This window comes from Rana temporaria, unplaced genomic scaffold, assembly GCF_905171775.1.
Source record: "Rana temporaria unplaced genomic scaffold, aRanTem1.1, whole genome shotgun sequence".
Taxonomy (NCBI): domain Eukaryota; kingdom Metazoa; phylum Chordata; class Amphibia; order Anura; family Ranidae; genus Rana; species Rana temporaria.
In genome coordinates, this window is record NW_024404548.1 from 25001 (window position 1) to 47234 (window position 22234).

The 22234-nt window shown below is 57.2% G+C and overlaps 1 protein-coding gene across 1 annotated transcript in view; it reads left to right on the forward strand.

Annotated features, from left to right (window-relative positions):
• Window positions 1-22234, forward strand: part of FAM20A (FAM20A golgi associated secretory pathway pseudokinase) — a gene marked incomplete at its 5' end in the record, with an annotated part of 43587 nt that overhangs the window by 16528 nt on the left and 4825 nt on the right. The window contains 3 exon segments of the mRNA XM_040334646.1: window positions 1-15; window positions 1259-1374; window positions 11231-11411. The exon segment at window positions 1-15 is cut by the window's left edge and continues 78 nt beyond it. Coding sequence (XP_040190580.1) covers window positions 1-15; window positions 1259-1374; window positions 11231-11411 — 312 coding nt within the window.

Below are 22234 nucleotides of genomic sequence, written 5' to 3' on the forward strand. Positions count from 1 at the left end.
CTTCCACCTGGACAGGTAAGTCCTTCAGGATCTCCTCCCAACGCCGAGATCGCCGCCTTCCACCTGGACAGGTAAGTCCTTCAGGATCTCCTCCCAACGCCGAGATCGCCGCCTTCCACCTGGACAGGTAAGTCCTTCAGGATCTCCTCCCAACGCCGAGATCGCCGCCTTCCACCTGGACAGGTAAGTCCTTCAGGATCTCCTCCCAACGCCGAGATCGCCGCCTTCCACCTGGACAGGTAAGTCCTTCAGGATCTCCTCCCAACGCCGAGATCGCCGCCTTCCACCTGGACAGGTAAGTCCTTCAGGATCTCCTCCCAACGCCGAGATCGCCGCCTTCCACCTGGACAGGTAAGTCCTTCAGGATCTCCTCCCAACGCCGAGATCGCCGCCTTCCACCTGGACAGGTAAGTCCTTCAGGATCTCCTCCCAACGCCGAGATCGCCGCCTTCCACCTGGACAGGTAAGTCCTTCAGGATCTCCTCCCAACGCCGAGATCGCCGCCTTCCACCTGGACAGGTAAGTCCTTCAGGATCTCCTCCCAACGCCGAGATCGCCGCCTTCCACCTGGACAGGTAAGTCCTTCAGGATCTCCTCCCAACGCCGAGATCGCCGCCTTCCACCTGGACAGGTAAGTCCTTCAGGATCTCCTCCCAACGCCGAGATCGCCGCCTTCCACCTGGACAGGTAAGTCCTTCAGGATCTCCTCCCAACGCCGAGATCGCCGCCTTCCACCTGGACAGGTAAGTCCTTCAGGATCTCCTCCCAACGCCGAGATCGCCGCCTTCCACCTGGACAGGTAAGTCCTTCAGGATCTCCTCCCAACGCCGAGATCGCCGCCTTCCACCTGGACAGGTAAGTCCTTCAGGATCTCCTTCCAACGCCGAGATCGCCGCCTTCCACCTGGACAGGTAAGTCCTTCAGGATCTCCTCCCAACGCCGAGATCGCCGCCTTCCACCTGGACAGGTAAGTCCTTCAGGATCTCCTCCCAACGCCGAGATCGCCGCCTTCCACCTGGACAGGTAAGTCCTTCAGGATCTCCTCCCAACGCCGAGATCGCCGCCTTCCACCTGGACAGGTAAGTCCTTCAGGATCTCCTCCCAACGCCGAGATCGCCGCCTTCCACCTGGACAGGTAAGTCCTTCAGGATCTCCTTCCAACGCCGAGATCGCCGCCTTCCACCTGGACAGGTAAGTCCTTCAGGATCTCCTTCCTTGTGTTGTAACGTGATGACTCCTCCCTCTTCTCCGTCTCCAGGATTCTGGACTTCCGCCGAGTTCCTCCGGTTTCTGGCCGACTAATCAATGTGACCCGCGACATCCTGGAGGCGACCAGCAATGCTGACTTGGAGAGTGTGTTCTTCGTCTCCCCGGGTATGGGGGCATTATCAGGGGGCATTATCAGGGGGCATTATTGGGGGGCATTATTGGGGGGCATTATTAGGGGGCATTATTAGGGGGCATTATTGGGGGGCATTATTGGGGGGCATTATTCGGGGGCATTATTAGGGGGCATTATCGGTGGGCATTATTAGGGGGCATTATTAGGGGGCATTATTGGGGGGCATTATTAGTGGGCATTGATCCTGGGAGAGCTCCACATCTATACCAGGATTGTCATTTTTCTGTGCGATCTCTGTAGGCGTGGATCCGGTGCGATCTCTGTAGACGTGGATCCGGTGCGATCTCTGTAGGCGTGGATCCTGTGTGATCTCTGTAGACGTGGATCCGGTGCGATCTCTGTAGACGTGGATCGGGTGCGATCTCTGTAGACGTGGATCGGGTGCGATCTCTGTAGGCGTGGATCTGGTGCGATCTCTGTAGACGTGGATCCGGTGCGATCTCTGTAGGCGTGGATCTGGTGCGATCTCTGTAGGCGTTGATCCGGTGCGATCTCTGTAGACGTGGATCGGGTGCGATCTCTGTAGGCGTGGATCTGGTGCGATCTCTGTAGACGTGGATCCGGTGCGATCTCTGTAGACGTGGATCCTGTGTGATCTCTGTAGGCGTGGATCGGGTGCGATCTCTGTAGGCGTGGATCCGGTGCGATCTCTGTAGGCGTGGATCCGGTGCGATCTCTGTAGGCGTGGATCCTGTGTGATCTCTGTAGACGTGGATTCGGTGCGATCTCTGTAGACGTGGATCGGGTGCGATCTCTGTAGACGTGGATCCGGTGCGATCTCTGTAGGAGTGGATCGGGTGCGATCTCTGTAGGCGTGGATCGGGTGCGATCTCTGTAGGCGTGGATCCGGTACGATCTCTGTAGGCGTGGATGGGGTGCGATCTCTGTAGGCGTGGATCCGGTGCGATCTCTGTAGACGTGGATCCGGTACGATCTCTGTAGGCGTGGATCGGGTGCGATCTCTGTAGACGTGGATGGGGTGCGATCTCTGTAGACGTGGATCCGGTACGATCTCTGTAGGCGTGGATCCGGTGCGATCTCTGTAGACGTGGATCGGGTGCGATCTCTGTAGGCGTGGATCCGGTGCGATCTCTGTAGGCGTGGATCCGGTGCGATCTCTGTAGGCGTGGATGGGGTACGATCTCTGTAGGCGTGGATCCGGTGCGATCTCTGTAGGCGTGGATGGGGTGCGATCTCTGTAGACGTGGATCGGGTGCGATCTCTGTAGGCGTGGATCCGGTGCGATCTCTGTAGGCGTGGATCCGGTGCGATCTCTGTAGGCGTGGATCCGGTGCGATCTCTGTAGACGTGGATCCGGTGCGATCTCTGTAGGCGTGGATCCTGTGTGATCTCTGTAGACGTGGATCCGGTGCGATCTCTGTAGACGTGGATCCGGTGCGATCTCTGTAGGCGTGGATCTGGTGCGATCTCTGTAGACGTGGATCCGGTGCGATCTCTGTAGGCGTGGATCTGGTGCGATCTCTGTAGGCGTTGATCCGGTGCGATCTCTGTAGACGTGGATCGGGTGCGATCTCTGTAGACGTGGATCCGGTGCGATCTCTGTAGACGTGGATCCGGTGCGATCTCTGTAGGAGTGGATCGGGTGCGATCTCTGTAGACGTGGATCGGGTGCGATCTCTGTAGACGTGGATCGGGTGCGATCTCTGTAGGCGTGGATCTGGTGCGATCTCTGTAGACGTGGATCCGGTGCGATCTCTGTAGGCGTGGATCTGGTGCGATCTCTGTAGGCGTTGATCCGGTGCGATCTCTGTAGACGTGGATCGGGTGCGATCTCTGTAGGCGTGGATCTGGTGCGATCTCTGTAGACGTGGATCCGGTGCGATCTCTGTAGACGTGGATCGGGTGCGATCTCTGTAGACGTGGATCGGGTGCGATCTCTGTAGACGTGGATCGGGTGCGATCTCTGTAGGCGTGGATCGGGTGCGATCTCTGTAGGCGTGGATCCGGTGCGATCTCTATAGACGTGGATCCGGTGCGATCTCTGTAGGCGTGGATCCGGTGCGATCTCTGTAGGCGTGGATCCGGTGCGATCTCTGTAGGAGTGGATCGGGTGCGATCTCTGTAGGCGTTGATCCGGTGCGATCTCTGTAGACGTGGATCGGGTGCGATCTCTGTAGACGTGGATCCGGTGCGATCTCTGTAGGCGTTGATCCGGTGCGATCTCTGTAGGCGTGGATCCGGTGCGATCTCTGTAGGCGTGGATCCGGTGCGATCTCTGTAGGCGTGGATCCGGTGCGATCTCTGTAGGCGTGGATCGGGTGCGATCTCTGTAGACGTGGATCTGGTGCGATCTCTGTAGGCGTGGATCCGGTGCGATCTCTGTAGGCGTGGATCCGGTGCGATCTCTGTAGGCGTGGATCCTGTGTGATCTCTGTAGGCGTGGATCGGGTGCGATCTCTGTAGACGTGGATCGGGTGCGATCTCTGTAGACGTGGATCGGGTGCGATCTCTGTAGACGTGGATCGGGTGCGATCTCTGTAGACGTGGATCGGGTGCGATCTCTGTAGACGTGGATCGGGTGCGATCTCTGTAGACGTGGATCGGGTGCGATCTCTGTAGACGTGGATCGGGTGCGATCTCTGTAGGCGTGGATCCGGTGCGATCTCTGTAGGCGTGGATCCGGTGCGATCTCTATAGACGTGGATCCGGTGCGATCTCTATAGACGTGGATCCGGTGCGATCTCTGTAGGCGTGGATCCGGTGCGATCTCTGTAGACGTGGATCCGGTGCGATCTCTGTAGGCGTGGATCCGGTGCGATCTCTGTAGACGTGGATCGGGTAGGATCTCTGTAGGCGTGGATGGGGTGCGATCTCTGTAGGCGTGGATCCGGTACGATCTCTGTAGACGTGGATGGGGTGCGATCTCTGTAGGCGTGGATCCGGTGCGATCTCTGTAGACGTGGATCCGGTACGATCTCTGTAGGCGTGGATTCGGTGCGATCTCTGTAGACGTGGATCCTGTGTGATCTCTGTAGGCGTGGATCCGGTGCGATCTCTGTAGACGTGGATCCGGTGCGATCTCTGTAGGAGTGGATCGGGTGCGATCTCTGTAGACGTGGATCGGGTGCGATCTCTGTAGACGTGGATCGGGTGCGATCTCTGTAGGCGTGGATCTGGTGCGATCTCTGTAGACGTGGATCCGGTGCGATCTCTGTAGGCGTGGATCTGGTGCGATCTCTGTAGGCGTTGATCCGGTGCGATCTCTGTAGGCGTTGATCCGGTGCGATCTCTGTAGGCGTGGATCCGGTGCGATCTCTGTAGACGTGGATCCGGTGCGATCTCTGTAGACGTGGATCCTGTGCGATCTCTGTAGACGTGGATCCTGTGCGATCTCTGTAGACGTGGATCGGGTAGGATCTCTGTAGATGTGGATCGGGTGTGATCTCTGTAGGCGTGGATCCGGTGTGATCTCTGTAGGCGTGGATCCTGTGTGATCTCTGTAGGCGTGGATCCGGTGCGATCTCTGTAGGCGTGGATCCGGTGCGATCTCTGTAGGCGTGGATCCTGTGTGATCTCTGTAGGCGTGGATCGGGTGCGATCTCTGTAGACGTGGATCGGGTGCGATCTCTGTAGACGTGGATCGGGTGCGATCTCTGTAGACGTGGATCGGGTGCGATCTCTGTAGACGTGGATCGGGTGCGATCTCTGTAGACGTGGATCGGGTGCGATCTCTGTAGACGTGGATCGGGTGCGATCTCTGTAGGCGTGGATCCGGTGCGATCTCTGTAGGCGTGGATCCGGTGCGATCTCTATAGACGTGGATCCGGTGCGATCTCTATAGACGTGGATCCGGTGCGATCTCTGTAGGCGTGGATCCGGTGCGATCTCTGTAGACGTGGATCCGGTGCGATCTCTGTAGGCGTGGATCCGGTGCGATCTCTGTAGACGTGGATCGGGTAGGATCTCTGTAGGCGTGGATGGGGTGCGATCTCTGTAGGCGTGGATCCGGTACGATCTCTGTAGACGTGGATGGGGTGCGATCTCTGTAGGCGTGGATCCGGTGCGATCTCTGTAGACGTGGATCCGGTACGATCTCTGTAGGCGTGGATCCGGTACGATCTCTGTAGACGTGGATGGGGTGCGATCTCTGTAGGCGTGGATCCGGTGCGATCTCTGTAGACGTGGATCCGGTACGATCTCTGTAGGCGTGGATCGGGTGCGATCTCTGTAGACGTGGATGGGGTGCGATCTCTGTAGGCGTGGATCCGGTGCGATCTCTGTAGGCGTGGATCCGGTGCGATCTCTGTAGGCGTGGATCCTGTGTGATCTCTGTAGACGTGGATTCGGTGCGATCTCTGTAGACGTGGATCGGGTGCGATCTCTGTAGACGTGGATCCGGTGCGATCTCTGTAGGAGTGGATCGGGTGCGATCTCTGTAGACGTGGATCGGGTGCGATCTCTGTAGACGTGGATCGGGTGCGATCTCTGTAGGCGTGGATCTGGTGCGATCTCTGTAGGCGTTGATCCGGTGCGATCTCTGTAGGCGTGGATCCGGTGCGATCTCTGTAGACGTGGATCGGGTGCGATCTCTGTAGACGTGGATCGGGTGCGATCTCTGTAGGCGTGGATCCGGTGCGATCTCTGTAGGCGTTGATCCGGTGCGATCTCTGTAGGCGTTGATCCGGTGCGATCTCTGTAGGCGTGGATCCGGTGCGATCTCTGTAGACGTGGATCCTGTGCGATCTCTGTAGACGTGGATCCTGTGCGATCTCTGTAGACGTGGATCCTGTGCGATCTCTGTAGACGTGGATCGGGTAGGATCTCTGTAGATGTGGATCGGGTGTGATCTCTGTAGGCGTGGATCCGGTGTGATCTCTGTAGGCGTGGATCCTGTGTGATCTCTGTAGGCGTGGATCCGGTGCGATCTCTGTAGGCGTGGATCCGGTGCGATCTCTGTAGGCGTGGATCCTGTGTGATCTCTGTAGGCGTGGATCGGGTGCGATCTCTGTAGACGTGGATCGGGTGCGATCTCTGTAGACGTGGATCGGGTGCGATCTCTGTAGACGTGGATCGGGTGCGATCTCTGTAGACGTGGATCGGGTGCGATCTCTGTAGACGTGGATCGGGTGCGATCTCTGTAGGCGTGGATCCGGTGCGATCTCTGTAGGCGTGGATCCGGTGCGATCTCTATAGACGTGGATCCGGTGCGATCTCTATAGACGTGGATCCGGTGCGATCTCTGTAGGCGTGGATCCGGTGCGATCTCTGTAGACGTGGATCCGGTGCGATCTCTGTAGGCGTGGATCCGGTGCGATCTCTGTAGACGTGGATCGGGTAGGATCTCTGTAGGTGTGGATGGGGTGCGATCTCTGTAGGCGTGGATCCGGTACGATCTCTGTAGACGTGGATGGGGTGCGATCTCTGTAGGCGTGGATCCGGTGCGATCTCTGTAGACGTGGATCCGGTACGATCTCTGTAGGCGTGGATCCTGTGTGATCTCTGTAGGCGTGGATCCGGTGCGATCTCTGTAGGCCTGGATCCGGTACGATCTCTGTAGACGTGGATGGGGTGCGATCTCTGTAGGCGTGGATCCGGTGCGATCTCTGTAGGCGTGGATCCTGTGTGATCTCTGTAGGCGTGGATCCGGTGCGATCTCTGTAGGCGTGGATCCGGTGCGATCTCTGTAGGCGTGGATCCGGTGCGATCTCTGTAGGCGTGGATCCTGTGTGATCTCTGTAGGCGTGGATCGGGTGCGATCTCTGTAGACGTGGATCGGGTGCGATCTCTGTAGACGTGGATCGGGTGCGATCTCTGTAGGCGTGGATCCTGTGTGATCTCTGTAGGCGTGGATCCGGTGCGATCTCTGTAGGCGTGGATCGGGTGCGATCTCTGTAGACGTGGATCGGGTGCGATCTCTGTAGGCGTGGATCCTGTGTGATCTCTGTAGGCATGGATCCGGTGCGATCTCTGTAGGCGTGGATCGGGTGCGATCTCTGTAGGCGTGGATCGGGTGCGATCTCTGTAGACGTGGATCGGGTGCGATCTCTGTAGGCGTGGATCGGGTGCGATCTCTGTAGACGTGGATCGGGTGCGATCTCTGTAGACGTGGATCGGGTGCGATCTCTGTAGGCGTGGATCCTGTGTGATCTCTGTAGGCGTGGATCCGGTGCGATCTCTGTAGGCGTGGATCCTGTGTGATCTCTGTAGGCGTGGATCCGGTGCGATCTCTGTAGGCGTGGATCCGGTACGATCTCTGTAGGCGTGGATCCTGTGTGATCTCTGTAGGCGTGGATCCGGTGCGATCTCTGTAGGCCTGGATCCGGTACGATCTCTGTAGACGTGGATCCGGTGCGATCTCTGTAGGCGTGGATCCTGTGTGATCTCTGTAGGCGTGGATCCGGTGCGATCTCTGTAGGCGTGGATCCGGTACGATCTCTGTAGGCGTGGATCCTGTGTGATCTCTGTAGGCGTGGATCCGGTGCGATCTCTGTAGGCCTGGATCCGGTACGATCTCTGTAGACGTGGATGGGGTGCGATCTCTGTAGGCGTGGATCCGGTGCGATCTCTGTAGGCGTGGATCCTGTGTGATCTCTGTAGGCGTGGATCCGGTGCGATCTCTGTAGGCGTGGATCCGGTGCGATCTCTGTAGGCGTGGATCCGGTGCGATCTCTGTAGGCGTGGATCCTGTGTGATCTCTGTAGGCGTGGATCGGGTGCGATCTCTGTAGACGTGGATCGGGTGCGATCTCTGTAGACGTGGATCGGGTGCGATCTCTGTAGGCGTGGATCCTGTGTGATCTCTGTAGGCGTGGATCCGGTGCGATCTCTGTAGGCGTGGATCGGGTGCGATCTCTGTAGGCGTGGATCGGGTGCGATCTCTGTAGACGTGGATCGGGTGCGATCTCTGTAGACGTGGATCGGGTGCGATCTCTGTAGGCGTGGATCCTGTGTGATCTCTGTAGGCGTGGATCCGGTGCGATCTCTGTAGGCGTGGATCCTGTGTGATCTCTGTAGGCGTGGATCGGGTGCGATCTCTGTAGACGTGGATCGGGTGCGATCTCTGTAGACGTGGATCGGGTGCGATCTCTGTAGGCGTGGATCCTGTGTGATCTCTGTAGGCGTGGATCCGGTGCGATCTCTGTAGGCGTGGATCCTGTGCGATCTCTGTAGGCGTGGATCCGGTGCGATCTCTGTAGGCGTGGATCCGGTACGATCTCTGTAGGCGTGGATCCTGTGTGATCTCTGTAGGCGTGGATCCGGTGCGATCTCTGTAGGCCTGGATCCGGTACGATCTCTGTAGACGTGGATGGGGTGCGATCTCTGTAGGCGTGGATCCGGTGCGATCTCTGTAGGCGTGGATCCGGTGCGATCTCTGTAGGCGTGGATCCTGTGTGATCTCTGTAGGCGTGGATCCGGTGCGATCTCTGTAGGCGTGGATCCGGTGCGATCTCTGTAGGCGTGGATCCGGTGCGATCTCTGTAGGCGTGGATCCTGTGCGATCTCTGTAGGCGTGGATCGGGTGCGATCTCTGTAGACGTGGATCGGGTGCGATCTCTGTAGACGTGGATCGGGTGCGATCTCTGTAGGCGTGGATCCTGTGTGATCTCTGTAGGCGTGGATCCGGTGCGATCTCTGTAGGCGTGGATCGGGTGCGATCTCTGTAGGCGTGGATCGGGTGCGATCTCTGTAGACGTGGATCGGGTGCGATCTCTGTAGACGTGGATCGGGTGCGATCTCTGTAGGCGTGGATCCTGTGCGATCTCTGTAGGCGTGGATCCGGTGCGATCTCTGTAGGCGTGGATCCTGTGTGATCTCTGTAGGCGTGGATCCGGTGCGATCTCTGTAGGCGTGGATCGGGTGCGATCTCTGTAGGCGTGGATCGGGTGCGATCTCTGTAGACGTGGATCCTGTGTGATCTCTGTAGGCGTGGATCCGGTGCGATCTCTGTAGACGTGGATCCTGTGTGATCTCTGTAGACGTGGATCGGGTGCCATCTCTGTAGACGTGGATCGGGTGCGATCTCTGTAGACGTGGATCGGGTGCGATCTCTGTAGACGTGGATCGGGTGCGATCTCTGTAGACGTGGATCGGGTGCGATCTCTGTAGGCGTGGATCCGGTGCGATCTCTATAGACGTGGATCCGGTGCGATCTCTGTAGGCGTGGATCCGGTGCGATCTCTGTAGGCGTGGATCCGGTGCGATCTCTGTAGACGTGGATCCGGTGCGATCTCTGTAGGCGTGGATCCTGTGTGATCTCTGTAGGCGTGGATCGGGTAGGATCTCTGTAGGCGTGGATCCGGTGCGATCTCTGTAGACGTGGATCCGGTGCGATCTCTGTAGACGTGGATCCGGTGCGATCTCTGTAGGCGTGGATCCGGTGCGATCTCTGTAGACGTGGATCGGGTGCGATCTCTGTAGACGTGGATCGGGTGCGATCTCTGTAGACGTGGATCAGGTGCGATGTTTGTAGGCGTGGATCCTGTGTGATCTCTGAAGACGTGGATCCGGTGCGATCTCTGTAGGCGTGGATCGGGTGCCATCTCTGTAGACGTGGATCGGGTGCGATCTCTGTAGACGTGGATCGGGTGCGATCTCTGTAGACGTGGATCGGGTGCGATCTCTGTAGACGTGGATCGGGTGCGATCTCTGTAGACGTGGATCCGGTGCGATCTCTGTAGACGTGGATCCGGTGCGATCTCTGTAGACGTGGATCAGGTGCGATGTTTGTAGGCGTGGATCCGGTGCGATGTTTGTAGGCGTGGATCCGGTGCGATCTCTGTAGGCGTGGATCCGGTGCGATCTCTGTAGGAGTGGATCGGGTGCGATCTCTGTAGACGTGGATCGGGTGCGATCTCTGTAGACGTGGATCAGTTGCGATGTTTGTAGGCGTGGATCCTGTGCGATCTCTGTAGACGTGGATCCGGTGCGATCTCTGTAGATGTGGATCGGGTGCGATCTCTGTAGACGTGGATCGGGTGCGATCTCTGTAGACGTGGATCGGGTGCGATCTCTGTAGACGTGGATCGGGTGCGATCTCTGTAGACGTGGATCCGGTGCGATCTCTGTAGACGTGGATCCGGTGCGATCTCTGTAGACGTGGATCAGGTGCGATGTTTGTAGGCGTGGATCCGGTGCGATGTTTGTAGGCGTGGATCCGGTGCGATCTCTGTAGGCGTGGATCCGGTGCGATCTCTGTAGGAGTGGATCGGGTGCGATCTCTGTAGACGTGGATCGGGTGCGATCTCTGTAGACGTGGATCAGTTGCGATGTTTGTAGGCGTGGATCCTGTGCGATCTCTGTAGATGTGGATCGGGTGCGATCTCTGTAGATGTGGATCGGGTGCGATCTCTGTAGACGTGGATCGGGTGCGATCTCTGTAGACGTGGATCGGGTGCGATCTCTGTAGACGTGGATCGGGTGCGATCTCTGTAGACGTGGATCCGGTGCGATCTCTGTAGGCGTGGATCCGGTGCGATCTCTGTAGGAGTGGATCGGGTGCGATCTCTGTAGACGTGGATCGGGTGCGATCTCTGTAGACGTGGATCAGTTGCGATGTTTGTAGGCGTGGATCCTGTGCGATCTCTGTAGACGTGGATCCGGTGCGATCTCTGTAGACGTGGATCGGGTGCGATCTCTGTAGGCGTGGATCCGGTGCGATCTCTGTAGACGTGGATCGGGTGCGATCTCTGTAGACGTGGATCGGGTGCGATCTCTGTAGACGTGGATCGGGTGCGATCTCTGTAGACGTGGATCGGGTGCGATCTCTGTAGACGTGGATCCGGTGCGATCTCTGTAGGCGTGGATCCGGTGCGATCTCTATAGACGTGGATCCGGTGGTTTATCACTGATGTCCTCTTTCTCTCCTCAGCGAACAACGTCTGCTTCTTTGCGAAGTGCCTGTACATGTGTAAGACGGAGTACGCGGTGTGTGGGAATCCCGACACCTTGGAGGGATCCCTCTCCACATTCCTGCCTTCCCTCTCCTTTGTACCACGGCTGTCCGTACCGAGTCCCTGGATCCGCTCCTACACCTTCACCGGGAAGGAAGAGTAAGTCGCACAAAATGTTTTACATTGACCCCCCCCAACTAACCCCCCCATCATAGTGACCCCCCCAACTAACCCCCCCGTCATAGTGACCCCCCCCCAACTAACCCCCTGGTCATAGTGACCCCCCCAACTAACCCCCAGCCATAGTGACCCCCCCCCAACTAACCCCCCCGTCATAGTGACCCCCCCAACTAACCCCCCCGTCATAGTGACCCCCCCAACTAACCCCCCGGTCATAGTGACCCCCCCAACTAACCCCCCAGCCATAGTGACCCCCCCCCAACTAACCCCCCCGTCATAGTGACCCCCCCAACTAACCCCCCCATCATAGTGACCCCCCCAACTAACCCCCCCGTCATAGTGACCCCCCCAACTAACCCCCTGGTCATAGTGACCCCCCCAACTAACCCCCATCATAGTGACCACCCCCCCAACTAACCCCCCAGCCATAGTGACCACCCCCCCAACTAACCCCCCCGTCATAGTGACCCCCCCAACTAACCCCCCCCGTCATAGTGACCCCCCCAACTAACCCCCCGGTCATAGTGACCCCCCCAACTAACCCCCCGGTCATAGTGACCACTCCCCCAACTCACCCCTGGTCATAGTGACTGTGACGGTAGTAGAATGATATCCCCGTCAAACATTCCCTTCTTCCCATAACGAAAATCACCCAATATTCCACAAGTAGGAATCCCTGGAATCGCCCAATAAGCCACACATGGGCCAAAGCTTAATGCTGGAACAAGAGACACTTTAATGGTACAACACCTAGCTTATATGTAGTTACAAACTGTTACAATGACAATCTCCGCCCCCTCACACACTGGGGGCTCCCATACAGATTATAGGCAGACACTTTGGAGCCGACCCTGTAGACACATTTCTTAAGGGTAAACACATGTCTTCTTCACACAACACAATAGATCAATTTCCCTTTAAAATAGGGAGCTGGCTGGGGGTGGGACATTAACATTTCAACAGTCTGTTATGCAGGGGAATGAGTTACACATTAAATCACCTTTTACCTCTAACACACACAGCATTACTAGCAGGGAGAATTAAACTGAAGCATATAGGCAAAAAGTCCTTCACAATGGCCCCCCTTTTTCTCCCTGCTCCGGCAACCCGGTTGGACCTTCCCTGGTCCAGTAGGGTTGACGGGTTCAGAGCTTTTAGTCCGAGGTTAACTCCGTTTGGCGTAACTGACTTCCCTTGGCAACAGCTTCCGACTCAGGTATGCCACCGGGTCGTCGGATCACACGCCGGTCGGTCCCCAAGTCTTTGTGCGATCTGCAAAGTCACCAGAAGTCAGTGTGAAGACAGCGAATGGGTCTGTGCGCCGCCATCTAGGTGTCCCGCTATGGGAGGGGCAGGTTATGGCTCTGAAGTGACAATCGCAGGAGATTCATAAAAAAAGAAAAAGTTATATTTGTTGAAATGCTGTAGCACTGGTGCTCAGAGTCCGGGGGGGGGGGGGGGGGAATCAGTGCCCCATAGGGTCAGCCACCCCCTGCTCCCTCCGCAGCCGCCGGTTCTCCTCTTTGAGCTTCTCCAGCTCCATCTCCAGTTCATGGAGCCTGGGGGGGTCAGCCTGCTGTGACCTCAGGTGGTTGTTCTCCTCCTCCATGCGGCTTATGCACTCCTCCAGCTCCATGTACTCACGGATCAGCTCTTGCTTGCTCTTGTCCTGCAGGCTCTCCACGTGGTCCTTCATCATCAGGAACTGGGTGGTGCTGTAAGGGGCCACCGGTGGGCCCTTGGCGAACATCTCGGCCCGCATCTGGGACGCCCGCTGCGACTCCCTCTCCTCCAGTCGCTTCTTCTCCTCCCAGGTCAGCTTGTTATACTGCTTCCAGGACCTCTTCTTCTTGGAGGGTGGCCGGCGGTGCCTCTTTCTGCCCAGCTCCCTCCAGGGCCCCTCCGGCTCATGGCTGTCACCCATGACCAGCTGACAATGGTGTTCCCTGTTGTCCATAATAACAGATTGTACCATGAGGGCTTCGTAAAGGGTGCCCAATGGTTCTTCCTAACCCAGCGTGGATAGCGAGGGCTAGATGTCACCGGTCTGTTAGGAGGTTGGTATCTAGCGGCTGGTGGGTGTGAGGGCGCCGTTGGTCGTGGGGGTTGTACCCGTGGTGTGACCTGGTTTGTCTTGCGAGTATCCGCATATTCATCCGCCAACTTCGCGGCCTCTGGTACAGTCATGGGCCTGCGATCTCTCACCCAATCTTTGACGTCCGTCTGGATGTGATTGTAAAATTGCTCCAGGAGCATTAGTTGCAAAATGTCCTCTGCGGTGGTGGCCTGGCTGCTGTTAACCCAGTTAGAGGCCGACAGGGATAACTGGCATGCCCATTCCACGTAAGAGTCTTCCGTGGTTTTGTGTGAGTCCCTGAACTTCTGTCGGTGGGACTCTGGGGTTACTGCATAACGAGCCAGGAGCACTTCTTTAACCCGGGCGTAGCTATGGATATCCTGATCTGGCACGGTCCGGAAAGCATCAGAAGCTTTGCCTGACAGTTTGCCTGACAATATTGCAACCCACTCTCTTCTAGCTATTCGGTGCAGGTTACATTGTCGCTTAAAATCCGTCAGGTAGTTATCAATTTCACAGTCCTTTTCATCAAAAGCTTTAAAAGCGCTAAACGGAATCTTCCTTGCGTCTGCTGTGCTGTACTCACTGTTCGGAGGATGTGCGGCTGCTTGTTGGACTGCTGCCAGTTTTAACTGTAGCTCTGCGTCCCTTATTTGTTTAGCCTTCTGTAGCTCTGCGTCTCTTATTTGTTTATCCTTCTGTAGTTCTGCGTCTCTTATTTGTTTAGCCTCCTGTAGTTCTGCGTCTCTTATTTGTTTATCCTCCTGTAGTTCTGCGTCTCTTATTTGTTTATCCTTCTGTAGCTCTGCGTCTCTTATTTGTTTATCCTCCTGTAGTTCTGCGTCTCTTATTTGTTTATCCTTCTGTAGCTCTGCGTCTCTTATTTCTTTAGCCTTCTGTAGCTCTGCGTCTCTTATTTGTTTATCCTTCTGTAGTTCTGCGTCTCTTATTTGTTTATCCTTCTGTAGCTCTGCGTCTCTTATTTGTTTATCCTCCTGTAGTTCTGCGTCTCTTATTTGTTTATCCTTCTGTAGCTCTGCGTCTCTTATTTCTTTAGCCTTCTGTAGCTCTGCGTCTCTTATTTGTTTATCCTTCTGTAGTTCTGCGTCTCTTATTTGTTTATCCTTCTGTAGCTCTGCGTCTCTTATTTGTTTATCCTTCTGTAGTTCTGCGTCTCTTATTTGTTTAGCCTCCTGTAGTTCTGCGTCTCTTATTTGTTTAGCCTCCTGTAGTTCTGCGTCTCTTATTTGTTTATCCTCCTGTAGTTCTGCGTCTCTTATTTGTTTATCCTTCTGTAGTTCTGCGTCTCTTATTTGTTTATCCTTCTGTAGTTCTGCGTCTCTTATTTGTTTAGCCTCCTGTAGTTCTGCGTCTCTTATTTGTTTATCCTTCTGTAGTTCTGCGTCTCTTATTTGTTTATCCTTCTGTAGTTCTGCGTCTCTTATTTGTTTATCCAACATTTGTTTAGCCTCCTGTAGGTCCATCACTTTCAGCACCACATCCGGCGTTGGGTTCGGACCGAACCATGCTAGCTTCTCTCTCATTAGCTTGTTGGTTGGTGACTCCTCCTGAATCACTGGTGTCTCCATCTCTTGTACTGCTGGCGTTGCTGCAATCCCTTTCTCCTGGTCTAGCTCCATTAATTCTGCTATGATGACCCGCTTGGTTTTGTTGCTAGCAATCCTTCCACGAACTTCCAGTAGTTCTTCCAGTGTCTGCTTGGAATCCGGGTGTAAAGGAGAGTAGAAGGGAAAATCCCGCTGCTGCCAACCAGTTGTGACGGTATTAGAGAATATCCCCGTCAAGCATTCCCTTCTTCCCATAAAGAAAATCACCCAATATTCCATGAGGAGGGATATTCCTGGGATCGCCCAATAATAGTTGGGGTCTCTGTTTTCGTGGATCGGTCTCTCTGTATTGGGGGTGTCTGTATTCGTGGATCGGGGGGGTCTCTCTGTATCGGGGGTGTCTGTATTCGTGGATCGGGGGGGGGTCTCTCTGTATTGGGGGGTCTCTGTTTTCGTGGATCGGGGGGGGTCTCTCTTTATTGGGGGGTCTCTGTATTCGTGGATCAGGGGGGTCTCTCTGTATTGGGGGTCTCTGTATTCGTGGATCGGGGGGGTCTCTCTGTATTGGGAGGGTCTCTGTATTGGTGGATCGGGGGGGTCTCTCTGTATTGGGGGATCTCTGTATTGGGGGGGTCTCTGTATTCGTGGATCGGGGGGGTTTCTATGTATTGGGGGGGTCTCTGTATTCGTGGATCGGGGGGGGGTCTCTCTGTATTGGGGGGTCTCTGTTTTCGTGGATCGGGGGGGGGGTCTCTCTGTATTGGGGGGGTCTCTCTGTATTGGGGGGGTCTCTCTGTATTGGGGGGTCTCTGTATTCGTGGATCGGGGGGGTCTCTCTGTATTGGGGGGTCTCTGTATTCGTGGATCGGGGGGGTCTCTCTGTATTGGGGGGGTCTCTGTATTCGTGGATCGGGGGGGTCTCTCTGTATTGGGGGGTCTCTGTATTCGTGGATCGGGGGGGTCTCTCTGTATTGGAGGGATCTCTGTATTGAGGGGGGGGTCTCTGTATTCGTGGATCGGGGGGGTCTCTCTGTATTGGGGGTCTCTGTATTGGGGGGTCTCTGTATTCGTGGATCGGGGGGGTTTCTCTGTATTGGGGGGGTCTCTCTGTATTGGGGGGTCTCTGTATTGGGGGGCCTCTCTGTATTGGGGGGTCTCTGTATTCGTGGATCGGGGGGGTCTCTCTGTATTGCGGGGTCTCTGTATTGGGGGGTCTCTGTATTCGTGGATCGGGGGGGGGTTTCTCTGTATTGGGGGGGTCTCTGTATTCGTGGATCGGGGGGGGTCTCTCTGTATTGGGGGGTCTCTGTATTGCGGGGTCTCTGTATTGGGGGGTCTCTGTATTCGTGGATCGGGGGGGTCTCTCTGTATTGGGGGGCCTCTCTGTATCGGGGGGTCTCTGTATTCGTGGATCGGGGGGTTTCTCTGTATTGGGGGGTCTCTGTATTCGTGGATCGGGGGGGTCTCTCTGTATTGGGGGGTCTCTGTATTGGGGGCCTCTCTGTATCGGGGGGTCTCTGTATTCGTGGATCGGGGGAGTCTCTCTGTATTGGGGGGTCTCTGTATTCGTGGATCGGGGGGGGTCTCTCTGTATTGGGGGGGTCTCTGTATTCGTGGATCGGGGGGTTCTCTCTGTATTGGGGATCTCTGTATTGGGGGGGTCTCTGTATTCGTGGATCGGGGGGGTTTCTCTGTATTGGGGGGTCTCTGTATTCGTGGATCGGGGGGGTCTCTCTGTATTGGGGGGGTCTCTGTATTGGGGGGTCTCTCTGTATCGGGGGGTCTCTGTATTCGTGGATCGGGGGGGTCTCTCTGTATTGGGGGGTCTCTGTATTGGGGGCCTCTCTGTATTGGGGGGTCTCTGTATTGGGGCCTCTCTGTATCGGGGGGTCTCTGTATTCGTGGATCGGGGGGGGGGGGTCTCTCTGTATTGGGGGTCTCTGTATTGGGGAGCCTCTCTGTATTGGGGGGTCTCTCTGTATTGGGGGGTCTCTGTATTGGGGGTCTCTGTATTGGGGAGCCTCTCTGTATTGGGGGGTCTCTCTGTATTGGGGGGTCTCTGTATTGGGGGTCTCTGTATTGGGGGTCTCTCTGTATTGGGGCCTCTCTGTATCGGGGGGTCTCTGTATTCGTGGATCGGGGGGTCTCTCTGTATTGGGGGGTCTCTGTATTGGGGCCTCTCTGTATTGGGGGGTCTCTGTATTCGTGGATCGGGGGGGTCTCTCTGTATTGGGGGGTCTCTCTGTATTGGGGGGTCTCTGTATTGGGGGCCTCTCTGTATTGGGGGGTCTCTGTATTGGGGCCTCTCTGTATCGGGGGGTCTCTGTATTCGTGGATCGGGGGGGGGGGTCTCTCTGTATTGGGGGTCTCTGTATTGGGGGGCCTCTCTGTATTGGGGGGTCTCTGTATTCGTGGATCGGGGGGGTCTCTCTGTATTGGGGGGTCTCTGTATTCGTGGATCGGGGGGGTCTCTCTGTATCGGGGGTCTCTGTATTCGTGGATCGGGGGGGTCTCTCTGTATCGGGGGTCTCTGTATTCGTGGATCGGGGGGGTCTCTCTGTATTGGGGGTCTCTGTATTGGGGGGCCTCTCTGTATCGGGGGGTCTCTGTATTCGTGGATCGGGGGGGTTTCTCTGTATTGGGGATCTCTGTATTGGGGGGGTCTCTGTATTCGTGGATCGGGGGGGTTTCTCTGTATTGGGGGGTCTCTGTATTCGTGGATCGGGGGGGTCTCTCTGTATTGGGGGGGTCTCTGTATTGGGGGGGTCTCTCTGTATCGGGGGGTCTCTGTATTCGTGGATCGGGGGGGTCTCTCTGTATTGGGGGGTCTCTGTATTGGGGGGTCTCTGTATTGGGGGCCTCTCTGTATTGGGGGGTCTCTGTATTGGGGCCTCTCTGTATCGGGGGGTCTCTGTATTCGTGGATCGGGGGGGGGGGGTCTCTCTGTATTGGGGGTCTCTGTATTGGGGGGCCTCTCTGTATCGGGGGGGTCTCTCTGTATTGGGGGGTCTCTGTATTGGGGGTCTCTGTATTGGGGGTCTCTCTGTATTGGGGCCTCTCTGTATCGGGGGGTCTCTGTATTCGTGGATCGGGGGGTCTCTGTATTGGGGCCTCTCTGTATCGGGGGGTCTCTGTATTCGTGGATCGGGGGGGTCTCTCTGTATTGGGGGGGTCTCTCTGTATTGGGGGGTCTCTGTATTCGTGGATCGGGGGGTTCTCAGGTGACGTCTCATTGTGTGGAATGTATTTTCCTCGGAATGACTTCGGAGGCCAGTTTTCCGGGATGACGTGTGGAGAAAACATCTGGATTGTCCCCGGCTGGCCGAGTCGCATCCATTGAGCAATTCACACAACACAGATGGGAAGGAGGTTCAGGCGGTGTGTGGCGCCACCTTGTGGCCTGTGTATGAATCCGGGGAATGATCGCAGAGTGGGGGGATGACTCCGGGGAATGATCGCTGAGTGGGGGGGATGACTCTGGGGAATGATCGCTGAGTGGGGGGGATGACTCCGGGGAATGATCGCTGAGTGGGGGGGGGATGACTCCGGGGAATGATCGCTGAGTGGGGGGGATGACTCCGGGGAATGATCGCTGAGTGGGGGGGATGACTCCGGGGAATGATCGCTGAGTGGGGGGGATGACTCCGGGGAATGATCGCTGAGTGGGGGGGGATGACTCCGGGGAATGATCGCTGAGTGGGGGGGGGTGACTCCGGGGAATGATCGCAGAGTGGGGGGGGGGGATGACTCCAGGGAATGATCGCTGAGTGGGGGGGGATGACTCCGGGGAATGATCGCAGAGTGGGGGGGGGGATGACTCCAGGGAATGATCGCTGAGTGGGGGGGGATGACTCCGGGGAATGATCGCTGAGTGGGGGGGATGACTCCGGGGAATGATCGCTGAGTGGGGGGGATGACTCCAGGGAATGATCGCTGAGTGGGGGGGGATGACTCCGGGGAATGATCGCAGAGTGGGGGGGGGGGATGACTCCGGGGAATGATCGCTGAGTGGGGGGGGATGACTCCGGGGAATGATCGCAGAGTGGGGGGGGGGATGACTCCGGGGAATGATCGCTGAGTGGGGGGGGATGACTCCGGGGAATGATCGCTGAGTGGGGGGGATGACTCCGGGGAATGATCGCTGAGTGGGGGGGATGACTCCAGGGAATGATCGCTGAGTGGGGGGGGATGACTCCGGGGAATGATCGCAGAGTGGGGGGGGGGGATGACTCCGGGGAATGATCGCTGAGTGGGGGGGGATGACTCCGGGGAATGATCGCTGAGTGGGGGGGATGACTCAGAGTCATCCCCCCCCACTCTGCGATCATTCCCCGGAGTCATCCCCCCCACTCAGCGATCATTCCCCGGAGTCATCCCCCCCCACTCAGCGATCATTCCCCGGAGTCATCCCCCCCCACGCTGCGATCATTCCCCGGAGTCATCCCCCCCCACTCAGCGATCATTCCCTGGAGTCATCCCCCCCCACTCAGCGATCATTCCCCGGAGTCATCCCCCCACTCTGCGATCATTCCCCGGAGTCATCCCCCCCACTCAGCGATCATTCCCCAGAGTCATCCCCCCACTCTGCGATCATTCCCCGGATTCATACACAGGCCACAAGGTGGCGCCACACACCGCCTGAACCTCCTTCCCATCTGTGTTGTGTGAATTGCTCAATGGATGCGACTCGGCCAGCCGGGGACAATCCAGATGTTTTCTCCACACGTCATCCCGGAAAACTGGCCTCCGAAGTCATTCCGAGGAAAATACATTCCACACAATGAGACGTCACCTGAGAACCCCCCGATCCACGAATACAGAGACCCCCCAATACAGAGAGACCCCCCAATACAGAGAGACCCCCCCGATCCACGAATACAGAGACCCCCCGATACAGAGAGGCCCCAATACAGAGACCCCCCAATACAGAGAGACCCCCCGATCCACGAATACAGAGACCCCCCGATACAGAGAGGCCCCCCAATACAGAGACCCCCAATACAGAGAGACCCCCCGATCCACGAATACAGAGACCCCCCGATACAGAGAGGCCCCAATACAGAGACCCCCCAATACAGAGAGGCCCCCAATACAGAGACCCCCCAATACAGAGAGACCCCCAATACAGAGAGACCCCCCCGATCCACGAATACAGAGACCCCCGATACAGAGAGGCTCCCCAATACAGAGACCCCCAATACAGAGAGACCCCCCCCCCCGATCCACGAATACAGAGACCCCCCGATACAGAGAGGCCCCAATACAGAGACCCCCCAATACAGAGAGGCCCCCAATACAGAGACCCCCCAATACAGAGAGACCCCCCCGATCCACGAATACAGAGACCCCCCGATACAGAGAGACCCCCCAATACAGAGACCCCCCCAATACAGAGAGACCCCCCCGATCCACGAATACAGAGACCCCCCAATACAGAGACCCCCCCAATACAGAGAACCCCCCCCGATCCACGAATACAGAGACCCCCCCAATACAGAGATCCCCAATACAGAGAGAACCCCCCGATCCACGAATACAGAGACCCCCCAATACAGAGAGACCCCCCCCGATCCACGAATACAGAGACCCCCCAATACAGAGAGACTCCCCCGATCCACGAATACAGAGACCCCCCGATACAGAGAGGCCCCCAATACAGAGACCCCCCAATACAGAGAGACCCCCCCGATCCACGAATACAGAGACCCCCCAATACAGAGAAACCCCCCCGATCCACGAATACAGAGACCCCCCGATACAGAGAGGCCCCCCAATACAGAGAGACCCCCCCGATCCACAAATACAGAGACCCCCCGATACAGAGAGGCCCCCCAATACAGAGAGACCCCCCCCGATCCACGAATACAGAGACCCCCCAATACAGAGACCCCCCAATACAGAGAGACCCCCCCCGATCCACGAATACAGAGACCCCCCCAATACAGAGAAACCCCCCCCCCGATCCACGAATACAGAGACCCCCCAATGATCGCTGAGTGGGGGGGATGACTCCGGGGAATGATTGCAGAGTGGGGGGGGATGACTCCGGGGAATGATCGCTGAGTGGGGGGGGGATGACTCCGGGGAATGATCGCTGAGTGGGGGGGTGTGACTCCGGGGAATGATCGATGAGTGGGGGGGATGACTCCGGGGAATGATCGCTGAGTGGGGGAGTGTGACTCCGGGGAATGATCGCTGAGTGGGGGGATGACTCCGGGGAATGATCGCTGAGTGGGGGGGGGTGACTCCGGGGAATGATCGCTGAGTGGGGGGGGGATGACTCCGGGGAATGATCGCTGAGTGGGGGGGATGACTCCGGGGAATGATCGCTGAGTGGGGGGGGATGACTCAGAGGAATGATCGCAGAGTGGGGGGGATGACTCCGGGGAATGATCGCTGAGTGGGGGGGGGGATGACTCCGGGGAATGATCGCTGAGTGGGGGGGGGATGACTCCGGGGAATGATCGATGAGTGGGGGGGATGACTCCGGGGAATGATCGCTGAGTGGGGGAGTGTGACTCCGGGGAATGATCGCTGAGTGGGGGGATGACTCCGGGGAATGATCGCTGAGTGGGGGGGGGTGACTCCGGGGAATGATCGCTGAGTGGGGGGGGATGACTCCGGGGAATGATCGCTGAGTGGGAGGGATGACTCCGGGGAATGATCGCTGAGTGGGGGGGATGACTCCGGGGAATGATCGCTGAGTGGGGGGGGATGACTCCGGGGAATGATCGCTGAGTGGGGGGGATGACTCCGGGGAATGATCGCTGAGTGGGGGGGATGACTCCGGGGAATGATCGCTGAGTGGGGGGGGTGACTCCGGGGAATGATCGCTGAGTGGGGGGGTGACTCTGGGGAATGATCGCTGAGTGGGGGGGATGACTCCGGGGAATGATCGCTGAGTGGGGGGGGGTGACTCCGGGGAATGATTGCAGAGTGGGGGGGGATGACTCCGGGGAATGATCGCTGAGTGGGGGGGGATGACTCCGGGGAATGATCGCTGAGTGGGGGGGGATGACTCCAGGGAATGATCGCTGAGTGGGGGGGGGATGACTCCGGGGAATGATCGCAGAGTGGGGGGGATGACTCCGGGGAATGATCGCTGAGTGGGGGGGGATGACTCAGAGGAATGATCGCAGAGTGGGGGGGATGACTCC